The following is a 15,806-nucleotide window of genomic DNA, read 5'->3' on the forward strand; positions in this document are numbered from 1 at the left end:
GTCTATGGGGCAGTGAAAAACACGTACAGCACACAGATGGCATAAGTGTATAGTCCATGTGCAAGCCGCGTTCCGTACGAGTTTAACTTTAAAAATATAGGATAAGCTTTGTAATTGTTGTACATGTAGTTAGCTGGGTTATGGTACTGTATCTATGCAGCAAGTGTGGTTTTGCTCCTATATCAATACAGTAAGCTCAGTTATGGTAGCATATTTAAGCAGTAAGCTTAGTTCTGTTCCCGTAGCTATTTAGGTGGCTTGGTGTCCTGTTGCTGTTTCTATGTAGTAGAGTGAGTAAGTTCGATTTTGTTCCTGTATGGGTACAGTAAGCTCGGTTCTGCTCCTGTATCTCTGCAGTAAGCTCGGTTCTGCTCCTGTATCTCTGTAGTAAGCTCAGTTCTGCTCCTATATCTCTCTAGTAAGCTCGGTTCTGCTCACGTATCTCTGTAGTAAACTCTGTTCTGCTCCCTTATCTCTGTAGTAAGCTCAGTTTTGCTCCCATCTCCGCAGTAATCTCGGTTCTGTTCCATATCTGTGTAGTAAGCTCCTCGTAGTCATCTTGGTTCTGTTGCTGTATCTATGTAAACAGTAATCGCGGTTCTGTTCCAATATGTGTGTGTGTGTGTGTGTGTGTGTGTGTGTGTACAGTAAGCTTGGTTCTGCTCCTGTATCTCTGTAGTAAGCTCGGTTCTGCTCCTGTATCTCTGTAGTAAGCTCGGTTCTGCTCCTGTATCTCTGTAGTAAGCTCGGTTCTGCTCCTGTATCTCTGTAGTAAGCTCGGTTCTGCTCCTGTATCTCTGTAGTAAGCTCGGTTTTGCTCCTGTATCCTGTTTATAAAGTCTGTTACCACCGCTGCTTTAATGCAGTAGCCAGAGATACACAGACCAAAGGTGGGCCGCAGCAACTTGAGGGCCACTGCCTTATGATTGCCCCCCAGGCTAAAATGTGACAGCCAGCCCCTGTCATTAGCTGTGGATGTTTATAAACAAAAGACAGTACATAAAGACAGATGAAAGTATATTATAACCTAGGGTGATCTATACGCAGGTGGGAAAGAGGAAGTGATCACCAAAACAAAAGTGGGCCTGCCTCTCGATAGTATGTGGTTGTATTGTAGCAGAGCAAATTGCAGATCTTCCCCTCCCCTCCCCCTATGCTGTAGGTCATGTGACCACTCCCTCCCCCTCCCTCTGAGTTTATATTTACAGTTTGGAACGTTCGGAGTCTTTTGAAATGTCGCGGCCGTTATTCCGGGGACAGAGGAAGATTCCAGAGCGGAGACAATGAGGGATATCGCGACATCTGTGCAGTCATCACACGACAGACGACATGGGCGGCCACCTGCTGCAACTATTCCTGGTGAGCTGAGGGTGGAGCCTGGCCTAGTTACCCTGCACTGCTGGCGGAATCGTCCGGGGGGGGGGGGGGGGTACAGGTGGCATATACAGTATGTACAATGTCCTCTACTTCTAATATCCGCACCCTGGTACATTCCTTACAACTTGCATAATGCATATCCGCAGCCCTTGTCACCACCAACTTTCACTTTCTGTTTGAAGATCTTCACTGAACACATTTTTTATGTCCTTTTTATTTTACTAAGTATTTTGTTGTTTTTTTTTGTTACTTTGCATTTGTGAAAGCTTGTTTCCTCCACTGCCTGTTGGGGATTGTGCGCTGCAACACTGTTCAGCTGATGTTTCTCAGTGCTGGGAATAATTCTGTAGCTTCCAGGAAAAAGGGGGGGGGGAGCTCAATGGGAGAAGAACAAGTTTCCCTCCAATCTGCAGTTCTGGTATTCCTTATTTACATCGAATTCCCCGGGATAGGTCTTCAATGGAAAAGTACCCAAAACCCCTTTAACCTATAAAGAACCAGCAGTATTTTTTTTTGTTGCACTTTTGCTTTTATTATATCAACATGGCCTTATGAATTTTATTTTTTTTTGTTAGACAAGTAATTAGGTCCCTGCCCCCCTCAGCAGGAAAATCACTGGTATTGATGAATTGGTGGCACCGATTAAGGCTAGTTTCACACTTGCGTTCAGCGCAGTCCGTCACTATGGAGAATAGCGCAGTCCGTTAACGCACTGCCCTATTCTCCATAGACTTGTATGGACGACGCACTGTAACGCAAGTGTCAGCGTTGCATCCGCTGGACGACGCAGCGTCGTTATTTTGATGCTGCGTCGGGCGGATGGAACGCAGCATGTAACGTTTTTCTGCGCTTGGCGGAGTGTCAAAAAAACGCAACCTGCAGGAATCCATTAGGCGTCCGTTGTTTTTATAATGGACGCCTATGGTGGCGGATTCCGTTAGAATGCGTCATTTGACGGATTCCGTTAACGCAGCTGTCTTTACACAACTGCGCATGCCCAGATGTGTAAAGACAAGGAAAAAAAAACTACAACGGATTGCGTTATTTTGTACGATCTGTAGCATGCGTTGTGTCACTATATGCAACGCATCCGTTGCATGCGTCACACAACGCAATGCTACGGATCCCGTCCAACGCAAGTGTGAAACTAGCCTAAAATAGTCATTTTACCATATAAAGTGTATATATACCATATACAGTGGAACCTTGGATTACGAGCATAATTGGTTCCGGGAGTGTGTACTTAAACCAAGTTACTCTTATATCAAAGCAAATTTTCCCATAGGAAATAATTGAAAAGCAGACAATTCGTTCCACAACCCAAAAATATTTACTGTCTTTATGCAAACTTATTACAGTAATACATTGTACTATAAAACATCAATACTCCCCTGTGTGGACACAGCCTAAAAAGATAAACCGTTGTGATCGCTGTAATCACAGCAGTTCATCTCTGCTGTTGGCTGTTTATTACCAAAAAGTTGGGGGGGGGATTTACCGCCTTTGTAAACAAATACTTTTCACCTTCATATGGTGTAATGTGGTGCGAAAAAAAATAGCACGTGTTCCCTTAAATTTTAAGTTTAACATCACAAGACCAGTGAATCATTAACCATGTGCTGCCACGTTTTCTAATAGTCACAATTAATTGGCCTTGTGCAGATCTATTTGGGGACCCTGTGTTTTGCTATAACTGGGATTGTTACATGAAGGGGGGTCTACAATATCTAGAGGAATTTCTTTTAACTCTTTTCTGCCTGATTCATATTTTCTCTACTAATTAAAGGGAACGTATCACCAGATTCTAATCCAAAACATGCACCTCTGTTGCATTCTATAAAGGTGCATGATATCCCCTGACTCCCCCTGCAGACACCACAAATACCTTTTATAAAATCTCCCTCCATGTATGCTAATCATTTGGTCCGGTCAAACAGGCGTCCCATTTTTGCGGCTCCTGTCCCTCCTTTCAGCGCTATTCGCCATCCTCCTTTGATTGACATGGATGATTCCTCCGGCGCCATCCACGTAGCCTGATAAATTCTCATGCCTGCACAGAGACATTGCTGACTCTCACACGGGCACACTTTGATTTTCCCTATTATGGACAGAGCCGAAAACATCGGTGTGCCTGCGCGAGCCAGCGAATTCTCTGTGTAGGTGCAAGATTTTGCCTGGCGATGTGGATGACGTCATCAATCATCATCAACTTAGCGGTGCAAAATCTCCCTTCCAGTAATGGGAAGCAGGAAAACCATGGCTAGCGCATGCACATTTATGTTTATGTTGTGGCTCTGCCCACAATAGGGCAGAGCGACATGCGCCTGCATGAGCAAGCAATGTCTCTGCACAAGCGCAAAATTTTGTCAAGCTACGTTGAATGGAGGCATCATCAATCATCAGAGGAGGACGGCGATCAGCTCGGAAAGGAGGGACATGAGCCGCAAAATAGGACGCCCATCGGACCGGACCCAACAATTAGCATATATGGTGGGAGATTTTATAAATGTATATACACCTATGTAGAATGCAGCACAGGCGCTACTTATTGTGCTAGTCTTGGTTTAGAATGAAAAAAATCTGGTGACAGGTTCCCTTTAAGGCTAGTTTCACACTTGCGTTGAACGGTATCCGTTGCATTGCGTTGTGTGACGGATGCAACGGATGTGTTGCATATAGTGGCACAACGGATGCTGCAAAACAACGCAATCCGTTTTGTTTTTGTTTTTTTTTAGTTTTACCGTCGGCAGACTATTGTGAACGATCAGCTGATCACTCACAGTAGCCGGCCGCCGGGTGATCAGCCGATCACTCACAGTAGCCGGCCGCCGGGTGATCAGCCAATCATTCACAGTAGCCGGCCGCCGGGTGATCAGCCGATCACTCACAGTAGCCGGCCGCCGGGTGATCAGCCGATCACTCACAGTAGCCGGCCACCGGGTGATCAGCCGATCACTCACAGTAGCTGGCCGCCGGGTGATCAGCTGATCACTCACAGTAGCCGGCCAACGGGTGATCAGCCGATCACTCACAGTAGCCGCCCGCCGGGTGATCAGCTGATCGTTCGGTCGCTGACAATGTGTGCAGGGGGCGGGGGCGGAGTGCGAAGTGGGTGGAGCCGAGCGGGGCCATGGCTGAGGACGTCAGTGCCACGGGGACTGCATCGCTGGGGGACAGGTGAGTGAGTGTGTGATTGTGTGTGTGTATACATACGGAGTGCGGGAGGGGGTGGAGCCAAGCGGGGGAAGTGTCGGGCTCCGGTCACACGTAACCAGGGTAAATATCGGATAACCAAGGAAAGTGCTTTGCTTTGGTTACCCGATGTGTACCCTGGTTACGGGTGCAGGGAGCCAGAGAGCATGCGCAGTGAAATCCAAAGGATTCCGCTGCTCAAAAAAAATTACATGCTGCGTTCCTTCCGCCCGACGCAGCGTCAAAATAACAACGCTGCGTCGTCCGACGGATGCAACGCTGACACTTGCGTTACAGTGCGTCATCCATACAAGTCTATGGAGAATAGCGCAGTGCGTTAACGGACTGCGCTATTCTCCATAGTGACAGACTCCGCTGAACGCAAGTGTGAAAGTACCCTAAGGCCTGATGTGCTGAAGCTTGTATAGCTGAGCTTGGCAGGGTGTGCGTGTCACACGTCTCTGCATGTTTACTTCAAATTCTTTTTTTTTTGTTTAAAGGAGTTGTCTGACATAAACTCAAAATTTTTTGTTAAGCTAATCTGTGCTGTATTGTCATATAAAACACCCCTACATTGTTATTTCTTGTTTTCTAACTTTTGTTCCTCTTGAATCATCCCTTTATTCTCTGCAGCTCTTTGTTTACATTCAGCTCCAGCAAACATGACCACTTCCTGTGCTGAACCTCAGTCAGAGCTGGCACCGCCCGGCCTCAGTGTCCAGCCCCTACCCAGTGTCCAGCCTCACCCCCTGCCCGCCCCCTGCACACACACATTCCCTGTCAGTATTCTGCCCCAGCACCTGACCTGTTATCACTACAGCATTGGAAATAACAGCCTCACATCGGGCTCTGCACCCCACACCACATCGGGCTCTGCACTCCCCACCACATCGGGCTCTGCACTCCCCACCACATCGGGCTCTGCACCCCACACCACATCGGGCTGTGCACCGCACACACACATCGGGCTCTGCACCGCACACACACATCGGGCTTTGCACCGCACACACACATCGGGCTCTGCACCGCACACACACATCGGGCTCTGCACCGCACACACACATCGGGCTCTGCACCGCACACACACATCGGGCTCTGCACCGCACACACACATCGGGCTCTGCACCGCACACACACATCGGGCTCTGCACCGCACACACACATCGGGCTCTGCACCGCACACACACATCGGGCTCTGCACCGCACACACACATCGGGCTCTGCACCGCACACACACATCGGGCTCTGCACCGCACACACACATCGGGATCTGCACCGCACACACACATCGGGCTCTGCACCGCACACACACATCGGGCTCTGCACGGCACACACACATCGGGCTCTGCACGGCACACACACATCGGGCTCTGCACCGCACACACACATCGGGCTCTGCACCGCACACACACATCGGGCTCTGCACCGCACACACACATCGGGCTCTGCACCGCACACACACATAGGGCTCTGCACGGCACACACACATAGGGCTCTGCACCGCATACACACACACACGGCGCTCTGTACCGATCCCCCCTACCCCCATAGGGAACACCTGTAGGGAGGACATACTCACCCCTCCTCGGTCCCCGCCGCTCCTGCACGTTCGTCTGCTGTCTGGTCTGGACATATCAGCACAGTAGTGACGTCACCGCTGTTCTGAACTGTCAGACACAGACAGCGGGACAGTGATGAGAAGCAGCGCTGCGCTCCCTCTCATCAGTGCTTTCAAATATATCGGCATCTGTGATCTGTGATGCCGGTACATTTGAATGTGCGATCCTGAGCAGGGGCCCGGTGCTGGCAGTGACACCGTAGGCAGCCGCCATCAGGCCCCTCTCCTAGGTCACGGACCCCACAGCAGTGCAGGGGGAGGTTGTGGGGAGAGTACGGGGTGTGGGAGGGTGCAGGGAAGGGGGGCGGGGACTCACGCACTGTACCAGCTCAGCAGGGCGGTGACATGCTGTTTCCAGATTTGCATGTCAACATGGTCCTGCCCATGTTGACATGAAATGACCGGAAGCAGCAAAATCACAGCAGGAGCAGTCACATGACCGCTCTGAGCCGGGGGAGAGGGGCTGACAGCGGAGCAGGTAAGTGGTCTCTATCTACTTACCTGTCCCAATGTAGCCCAATAGGGTAATAAAAGAAAAAAGTCAAAATAAGCCGGATAACCCATGTAATGTAGGTATGAACATGTTTTGAGGCTTTTGTTGATTCTGGGGGGTCTTATGACTTTTGTTGCCTTTTTAAATTAATCTAGCCTTAACCTTTTTTTATTTTTAAATGCAGCAATTATATTTACGTACGTACATAGTGATAGTCTGTAGGTAAAAGGATTCAAAAGCTAATGTATCCAGCGTTCTGGAGCAACCGCTACAGGGAGAAAATGAACTTTTATTTCCTCCCTGCAGCCGCTTGCTTCCAGTCATTGGTGAAGTGCAGGGAGCGGTTACAGTCACTGATCACTAGGCAATGAGCGCTGCTGCTGTTACCCCCCCCCATACTTGACTGTATATGTAAAAATCAAGCTTAGAATTCATAAGCGGGGCGTGATTACAATATACTGAGCAGTGACTGTAAACGCTCCTTGCACTGCCCCAATTACTGGAAGGGAGCAGCTATTGGAAGGGCATCATGTCATCTTCTCCCTGTGGCTGCTGCTCCTATAAGTCGGCCAGACAGAATTCAGGATTTAAATGCTATTTTACTATAGATTACCACTATATCCAGGTAAATAGCATTTGTGGACCTAACAGGTTCCCTTAAAGGGGTTGTCTATTTTGTGAACAACCCCTTGTTAGATGTATGGTAGTTGCCGCCCCCCTTGTAAAATAGAAGTATATACACTATCCAATCAATGTCGGTGCTAGGTCTCCTATAACATTGGCTGCATGACTCGCATGCCATAAATGTCAGTAGTCACTATTGGGTATTCGGTGTCGGTATAGGAGGACAGTGTGTGTTATTTTTACCACTTATTTAAAAAAGTTGCTATCCAGGTAGCGGACAATCCCTTTAAAGGGAACCAATCACCCAAATTTTCCTATATAACCTAAAGCCAGTGCTATGCTGGCACTATCAGGCTGATTCTATACATACCTGTAGTGGTCAGCTCGGATGTTTTAGGTTTTGAAATCCAAGAAAGTAAAGTTTATAAAATCATCAGCTTCTTGAGTGACAGCAGCTGAGGATCAGATAATATCTGAGAGGAATTCATAGTTATCCCCACCCCCTGTAAGAATTAGCATAAGTATTATACCATCGATTCACTTTGTCTCTTGCAGGACCTGTGTGAGGTCATACCCATGTGACCTGGTATCCAGCTTGGTTAGCTGAGGCCCCGCCCCTTCTGGTCACATGGGTATGACCTCACACAGGTCCTGCAAGAGACAAAGTGAATCGATGGTATAATACTTATGCTAATTCTAACAGGGGGAGGGGATAACTATGAATTCCCCACCCCCAGATATTATCTGATCGGCAGCTGCTGTCACTCAAGAAGCTGCTGCTTTTATAAACTTTACTTTCTTGGATTTCAAAACCTAAACATCCGAGCTGACCACTAAAGGTATGTATAGAATCAGCCTGATAGTGCCAGTATGGCACTGGCTTTAGGTTATATAGGAAAATCCTGGTGATTGGTGCGCTTTTAAGGATTAATTTCAATTTTGTAATTTTTGCCAAAGACACCAAAAACTAAGAAAAAAAATGGCAAGATACAATTCTTTTTCATAGGGAATTGCAGTGACGCATATATGTGACGGCAGGCTGCATAATGTTGCTGCCATAGAGGGGAGTGTATGCAGGCTGCGAGTCATGTCCATAATAATAATAAGAATAATAATTAATTTATTCATTTATATAGCGCTACTAATTCCATAGCACTTTACATACATCAGGAACACTGTCCCCATTGGGGCTCACAATCTAGAGTCCCTATCTGTATGTCTTTGGAGTGTGGGAGGAAACCGGAGACCCCGGAGGAAACCCACGGGGAGAACATGCAAACTCCTTGCAGATGGTGTCCTTGGTGGGAATTGAACCCAGGACCTCAGCGCTGCAAGACTGCAGTGCTAACCACTGAGCCACTGTGCTAACCACTGAGCCACCATGCCGTCCATGGAAATGTAATTAGAAGGTCCAAGGCAGAACTATTAGGATATTCGATTCTGCGAGATAAAAGATCTGAGGCAGTATCAGTTTGTGCTTTAAAGAATTATTTCCATCTTCGGAAATTTATATTGTTGCATAGTGAAAACAAGCGCTTTTGCAATTTACTGTTTAATAAAATTTGTAGCCCTTTTTTAGATATTACTTTTGTATACAGCTCGTTGCCTAGGAGACCGACCACCTCTGCTGTCTGGCTAGTAAGCACTGTGCTGAACCTGGCCAATAATTAACAGATGACTAAGGGTGCTCCTAGTGCAGTCCTGGCCAGCTTCAAAGCAGCACTTACAAGCACAGTGAAAAAGAGCTTGCTGGACTGCTAGGCAACAAGCTGTAATAAAGAAAAGTGCACAGTGACAGTGCACTCCCTCGCCAACTCTGATGAAAAGTGACAGTGCACTCTCTTGCCAGCTAGTCAGTGTGCATTGTAAAGATCTAACCCGGCGAGCAAGTGATGTCTGTTTTGCTGAAAAGAGTATCACACTGAGACGGGAGCTTGAACTGCACATATGTTGAAATTGACAACCGGAGCATGATGAGTAGAGAAAGGACAAGCCCAGCCCCTGAAACAGACGTCACAGCTGACACTTCATTTTAGGATGCAGACAGAGGCTGTGCCCTTGGCGTCCCATTTGATTATCTCAGTGCATGCTGGGATGCTTAAACGAAAACCTCATCAAAACAGAAATAGGCAAAAAAAAATAAAGGAGTTAGATTAAGAAGGGAATAATAGGGACTCGGAAAACTATTACATTAGGAAAATAGACATTTAGATGGAAAATCAAAATGAGTTTTGGACTCCTCCTTTAATATCTTAAAGGGAACCTGTCACCAGATTTTTTCCATATATCCTGTGGCCACCACCAGTGAGCTCTTATATACAGCATTCTAGAATACTGTATACAAGAGCCCAGGTTGCTCTGTATAGCGTAAAAAAAATCCATTATACTCACCTAGGGGGCGGTCGGGTCTGATGGGCGTCTTTGCTCTCGGTACGGCGCCTCCTCTCTTCCTTCCATCGCCGTCCTCCTTCTCAGATCCATGTGGATGACGCATCCCACGTCATTGACACAGAGGCCTCCATTGCGGTCCTGCGCAGGCGCACTTCTCTTTGCCCTGCTGAGGGCAGATTAAAGAATTTTAGTGCGCATGCGCGAGTAGTGTTTGGTCCTTGTGCCTGCGTCCTATAACACTTTGCTCTGCTCGCAGCAGGGCAAGAGAGAAGTGCGCATGCGCAGGAGTGTGATGGAGACCTCTGTGTCAATGTCGTAGGATGTGGCATCCACACGGAGCAGGGAACGAGGGGGCGGTGATGGAAAGAGGGGAGGAGGCACGGACCAAGACCAGAGACTCCCATCTGACCCCCCCCCAGGTAAGTATATTTAAATGTCGCTTCTGTTTATACAGAGCGGCCTGGGTTCTTATATACAGTATTCTGGAATGCTTTACATTAGGGCTCACCGGTGGTGGCTGCAGCTTATAGGGGACAAACCTGGTGAGACCAACTGAAAATGTTACCAAACACTACATTGCAAAATTTGTGGTTTTTACAATCTCTAACTGACACTATCCATCTATAAAGATGAAAATAACCCTTTAAGGGTTTATATAGTTTGTGATTAATGTATGCAGTCCCTCTATGTGACTGCAGACTTCTGAATCCTTACAGCATTTGGATCAGCACACTGTGAGGATTCTCTGGTGTTCCAAGGAGAGTGGGCAGTGGTGTGACTGTAAGTATGTGATTTGCATACATGCCAACTAGACGTTCCCGGCCTTGAGCAATAGAAGTGAATTGAGTGAGGCCCGGCATGTCTAGTTGGAATGTGTCCAAAAGTATCCAAATTACATACTTAGTCACGTGATCAACCTACTCTGGCAACACTGGAGAATCTTGACAGTGTGCTGGTGCAATCACTGTAAGGATTCATCAAAAGTATGCAGTCACAGACCGGACAACCCCTTTTAAGCTACGTGCACATCGAGAGGTGAAACTGAGCAGAAATTCCGTTTTTGAGGAGCGCAAGTATTTCGAGAGTTCCTTCTCCAAAGTTTGTACATAGCCTAACACAGAAGTTTCCTATGCCTGCATGTGATTACTGCTCTGTTATGAAGGGGGGCTGGCTATCCGTTCATTTCAGTAGTTAGGGCTGCCGTCTTCTCTGTTTAAAGGTTTGGCTTTGCTTATTTTAAGAGCTGTCGGCCAGACCCTCATTCGCAGGATTGAAGTTCCATCATAAGAAACTTTGTTCTTCATCCAACACGGAGTTTAAGTGGAACTGCCTTGACCAAGGCTGATCGAGACTGGACTATTTCTTAAAATGTGTCTATCTTACACAATGGAGAAACGGGGTTTAGCGTTCACAGTCGGGGTGAGGTTCGCAACGGTCAGAATCTTCCCCGCGGGTTGACGGTGCGACCTGTAGGATAGAACCATACTATACTGATGGTTTGGACTACATGTAGGAGCATGGCTGGGATGTCTCCTTCCCCTTCTTGGTAATATAACATTAGTTTATTGTCTCATAATTACAGAATTTATGATTACTGTTATGGTTTTTATATTTCAGGAGATATTCATGGTGACAATTATTTTGGCTTGCCCTCCGAGGGAATACGAGGTCAATGGCATCTGCTGCCCAATGTGTGATAAAGGTGGGTGGTTCTGCTATTATAGTGATTTTATTCTGTTCTGTATGGTCTGTAAATATATGTTGTGTATCCTTAACTGGTTTGGCAACCAATTGTAGAAACCCCATAGACTGATGTATAATAGCATCTAAAGGGGTAAAATGCCTAATTCTATAGTATGTTGGTGCCTGTAGATCCCTTACGTGAACACTGTGCACACCAGACATTGCGTCCATAGTTCCCAAGAAGGTGTATTCTTGTAATTACTATTTAAGCATGTTTGGATTCAGCCTCTGCCATATCAGGTGTGCACATTCAGTACCCATAGGCATCAGCTTGTGTCCTGGAATGAGAAAAGAGGCATTTTAGAGAACCTGTCACTTGCTCCAAAAATTTAAAAAAATTGTCACAACCTATTTCACCCTACTGCTGCAGGGCTGTCGGCTTTTCCCGAGGCTTGGCCTGTGGGAGGAGTTATTCTCCCATGTCTCGTTTCCAGGATCACGGCGCCTTATCTAGGGGTAATCTCCGGTGATCCGGCGCCAGTTATAGTTCTGCTCCGCAGCGTGATCATTGGTCCCTGTAAGTACCTGATCCTGCCCGTCCTCCCTGTTCTCCCGTCCTTCTTACTGTTTCCATCCTCCCTGTTCTCCCGTCTTTCTGACTGTTTGCATCCTCCCTGTTCTCCCGTCTTTCTGACTGTTTGCATCCTCCCTGTTCTCCCGTCCTACTTTCTCCGAATCACTCTGTTGCTCCTCTCCCTGTGTTTTCCAACCCTCCAGTCATTGACGCTCTCTTGGCTTCTAACCCGGCTTCCCTTGACGCAGTCTCCGTCCAACCCCTGGTATCGCGTAATCTCTTGGCACCAACCCTGGCTCGTACAACTATCCCCTTTCATCCACTGGGTGAGCCCTTCAGCTAGTGGATGCTTTACAGCCCCTGCACTTCCCTGTGCTCCAGCTCCCCCTGTTTTTGCTTTCCAAATAATTTATAAAAATTCCCTAGGCTTTTCAATTCTGCCGCTTTTTTCCGTTTTGCGTTACGTCGCTACATTGCTGAGATATTCACACTTTCTTTCTAAAGCGCAGTATGTGAAATCTCTGCTTGCAGACCAACTGCTTGTTTCTTAAGAGTTTTCTCTGGGGGTGTTCACTTTCATCCACCCCCTCCCAGACACTGTCCACTACAATTGGACTTCCAGATCAGCCACTGAGCTGTGATTGGCAGTGTCTGAGAAGCAGGGGTGAAAGTAAACACCCCCAAAGAAAACTCTCAAGAAACGCCCAGTTGGTCTGCAAGCAGAGATTTCACATACTGCGCTCCTGAAACAAATGTGAATATCTCAGCAATGGAGCGACGCAGCACAAAACGTAAAAGTGTGTCATAATCAGGGGAGCGCAGGGATGTTTCCAAAAATTAACCGATTTACATTTTTGCATAAGTTGCTAACTTTGGATTATTTTTCTTAGATGATTTTCATTTTTGTATTTTGTTTATATTTTTTTCCAAGCATAGCATCTGAAAAGAAATTAGTTGCATGTCATATCGCTGATGATTTGCCTTTACTTTGGTATAGTCCATACAGGACTCTGTACAGTATGCAATGTCACACACCGAGAGAGAAACTGCAGCTTCATCTCCCTCCTCCTTGCCCTCTATTTACTGTAATACTGCAGATGAATATTTGTGGTGAGTGAGTATGTTCAATAGCCTCTGCTTTCAGGCGGGAAAGAGAGGCTACAGGCTGCTGGAAGGTGAGGAGGACGCCAAGAATAATGTGTAATCTAGATTATACATTCATATAATCTCATGTACCACTTGTGTATGCAGAGTAAATCCTAAAAATATGGGATATTTATGCTGGCATGTATAACGCTATGCATAGTAGATCTGCCTTTTTCATACAGATTAGTAAAATATACACATTTATTTTTTTCCCAAATATACAGTCATGACTGAAAGTGTTGTCACCCTTGAAATTGTTCCAGAAAACTATTGCAATTACACATATTTTACTATACACTTTTTTTTTTTCCTTTTGTTTTTTTTTGTATTGATTCAATACACAGAAAAAGGGCAAATTGGACATAATTTCGCTCACAATCCTAAAAATGGGCTTTGCAAAATTGTTGGCATCTTTCCAAAATTGTGAGTAAACAACTTTGTTTCGAGCACACACAGACGCACAATGCAGAGATTGAGTCAACTTCTCCCCTTTTTATCTAGCTTCAGGTGTGATTTTCTTATTGCCCACACCGGAGTTTGAACGAAATGTGAATCCAGACTCTCGGCACTGTGTCCGGTGACGCCTGTGGGACATGCATAGTCTCATTTTTTTAAAGAGCCCGCAGAGTCTTGTCTTTTCACCCAATATGAATGCAGCTCTGGAGTGTAAAACAAGCTGCATCCTTGCAACATTGTAAACCATGTAACGCATTACATTCGCAATGTTCCTGATCTCTTCCTGCAGATTATATTGTATATAATTTGTACTCTGGTGTTTACAGGTTGTGACTTTGTGGTTCTTTTTTTTTTTTTTTTTTTTCAGGATCCTTTGTGAAAGCGCATTGTACTAGAGAGTTAAGCAGCAGCGTGTGTGTGCTCTGTGCGGATGCCACCTATACGGCTCATCCGAACGGCCTCGCTGAGTGTTTACTATGTAAAAAATGTGATAGGGGTGAGTGCAATAAAAGTATCCGGAGTCATAGAAAATCTATTACCACTGCGCTGGTGCCGCGAAGTCCAACCGTAGAGTGCTGGAAGGCCAGACATAAAAACTGGCGCTGCCATCGCTTTTTAAAAGGGGCACGTCATAGCTCCGTTCTCCGGATCAGTGGGGTCTGAACGGTGGGACCCCCAAGCGATCCGCCAGTTCTATTATCTGTGAATGGACGTTATGTACGTCTTCTATGCACTAACGTCCTTATCTTATTTTTCAGGGGCCAACCTCATAGTAAAGCAGGAGTGCACGTCGTCTTCTAACACAATTTGTGGATGCTCAGAAGGTCACTTTTGCATGACCACAGACTGCGATATGTGTCAAGAGCACAAAGTGTGTCAGCCCGGAGAACACATAAAGGAGCCGGGTAAGGACATTACTATGGGTGACTGTGGCAAGAAGGGTAGACCGGTGCTGTCCGGCTATAGGGCTGGGACCCCGGACACAAGACTATGGGGACGTCTGTCATAGGAGGCATAGTCACAGATACTATGATGAAAACAAAATTGACCCCATTGAAGTTAATGTGGTTCTCCAGACGTCCATGATTAGATGCATCCGGCTCTTGCCATATTCTGTTCCGCTTTCATGGCGAAGTGGATGAGTGGAAATGAAAACTGTAGATGTGAGCAGAGCCGAGGACCGTACCGGCGTCCAGCATTCACATCAGAAGCGTCTAGCCTATATTCTGTCAGTTTGGACCCGTTCAGGAAATATTTTCAACATGGAAAGTCCCACATCGGATTCATTTTCACTTACACTTTCAACATTAAATGTTCTCTTTTGTTGAACATTGCAATCCACAATTTTCTTCCTTACTATACAACTATGACTTGATACCTTTCATGTATTGTCTGCGTCTCCTGGTGATCTCTTTGCAAATCATCCAGTTGAAGCCCGTTCTAGTTTTCCTTTTTTTTAATATAAAATGGTTTTTAAATGAGAACAATACATGTCACGCTGTTCTTATAATAATGACCCATAAAAGATAGTTTAGAGTAAAAAAAAAATAAAATACAACGCATGCACATACATTTTACATAGAGGCAGCGATCAAATTAAGTGGTCACCAGTACTAATGGGTGGCCCCCCAGATAACCGAGACCGGTGGACTTAAAGGGAACCTGTCAGCAGAAATTTTGCCCTAAACCTAAAAGTTTCCCCTTCTGCAGCTCGTGGGCTGCATGCTAGCAAGGTTCCTATAGTTATTCTGCCCCCTTTTAGATCAAAATAAATAGTTTATAAAGTGGTACCTTTCAGTTTGAAAATCTTGTTAATGGTACATGGGGGCGGGCTGTCTTGCGTCCGTTACTGTCCCTCCTGCCACTTTAGGCCGTCCCCCAACGCTCATTTACATCAGGACGCCGCCCAGTGCGTCCGATGTCTCGCGCATGCGCCATGCCACTGTAGCGGGACTGTGCACACTGGGACCGCTGGTGACATTGCGCAGGCACGAGATTATGGGCAGCGCTGTGATTTTCATCAGCAAGCTCCCACCCATAATCACGTGCCCGCGCTTTCCCCTCTGCCTCCACCGTTCTGCGCATGCCCTGGCCAGATGACCCAACATCACCTCTTTCCCATCTAGCCCTGGAGCAGGAAATAGATGGGAGGAGCAGGGCAGGACACCACCGATCATCTGGTCATCTGGCCAGGGCATGCGCAGAATGGTGGAGGCAGAGGGGAAAGCGCGGGCACGAGATTATGGGCGGGA

At 46.6% G+C, this 15,806-nt stretch overlaps 1 protein-coding gene across 2 annotated transcripts in view; it reads left to right on the top strand.

The window, feature by feature from the left end:
* The first annotated feature begins 1,189 nt into the window (after positions 1 to 1,189).
* The window catches only part of LOC142256060 (tumor necrosis factor receptor superfamily member 14-like), a 53,324-nt gene continuing 38,707 nt past the window's right edge, over positions 1,190 to 15,806 (top strand). For both annotated transcript variants that reach the window (XM_075327562.1, XM_075327563.1), the window contains exons 1-4: positions 1,190 to 1,359; positions 11,313 to 11,397; positions 13,922 to 14,050; positions 14,313 to 14,459. In XM_075327562.1, the coding sequence (XP_075183677.1) occupies positions 1,330 to 1,359; positions 11,313 to 11,397; positions 13,922 to 14,050; positions 14,313 to 14,459 (391 nt within the window). In that variant the 5' untranslated portion in view covers positions 1,190 to 1,329. The remainder of the gene's footprint in view (positions 1,360 to 11,312; positions 11,398 to 13,921; positions 14,051 to 14,312; positions 14,460 to 15,806) is intronic.

The sequence above is a fragment of the Anomaloglossus baeobatrachus genome, chromosome 11, assembly GCF_048569485.1.
Source record: "Anomaloglossus baeobatrachus isolate aAnoBae1 chromosome 11, aAnoBae1.hap1, whole genome shotgun sequence".
Lineage (NCBI taxonomy): Eukaryota > Metazoa > Chordata > Amphibia > Anura > Aromobatidae > Anomaloglossus > Anomaloglossus baeobatrachus.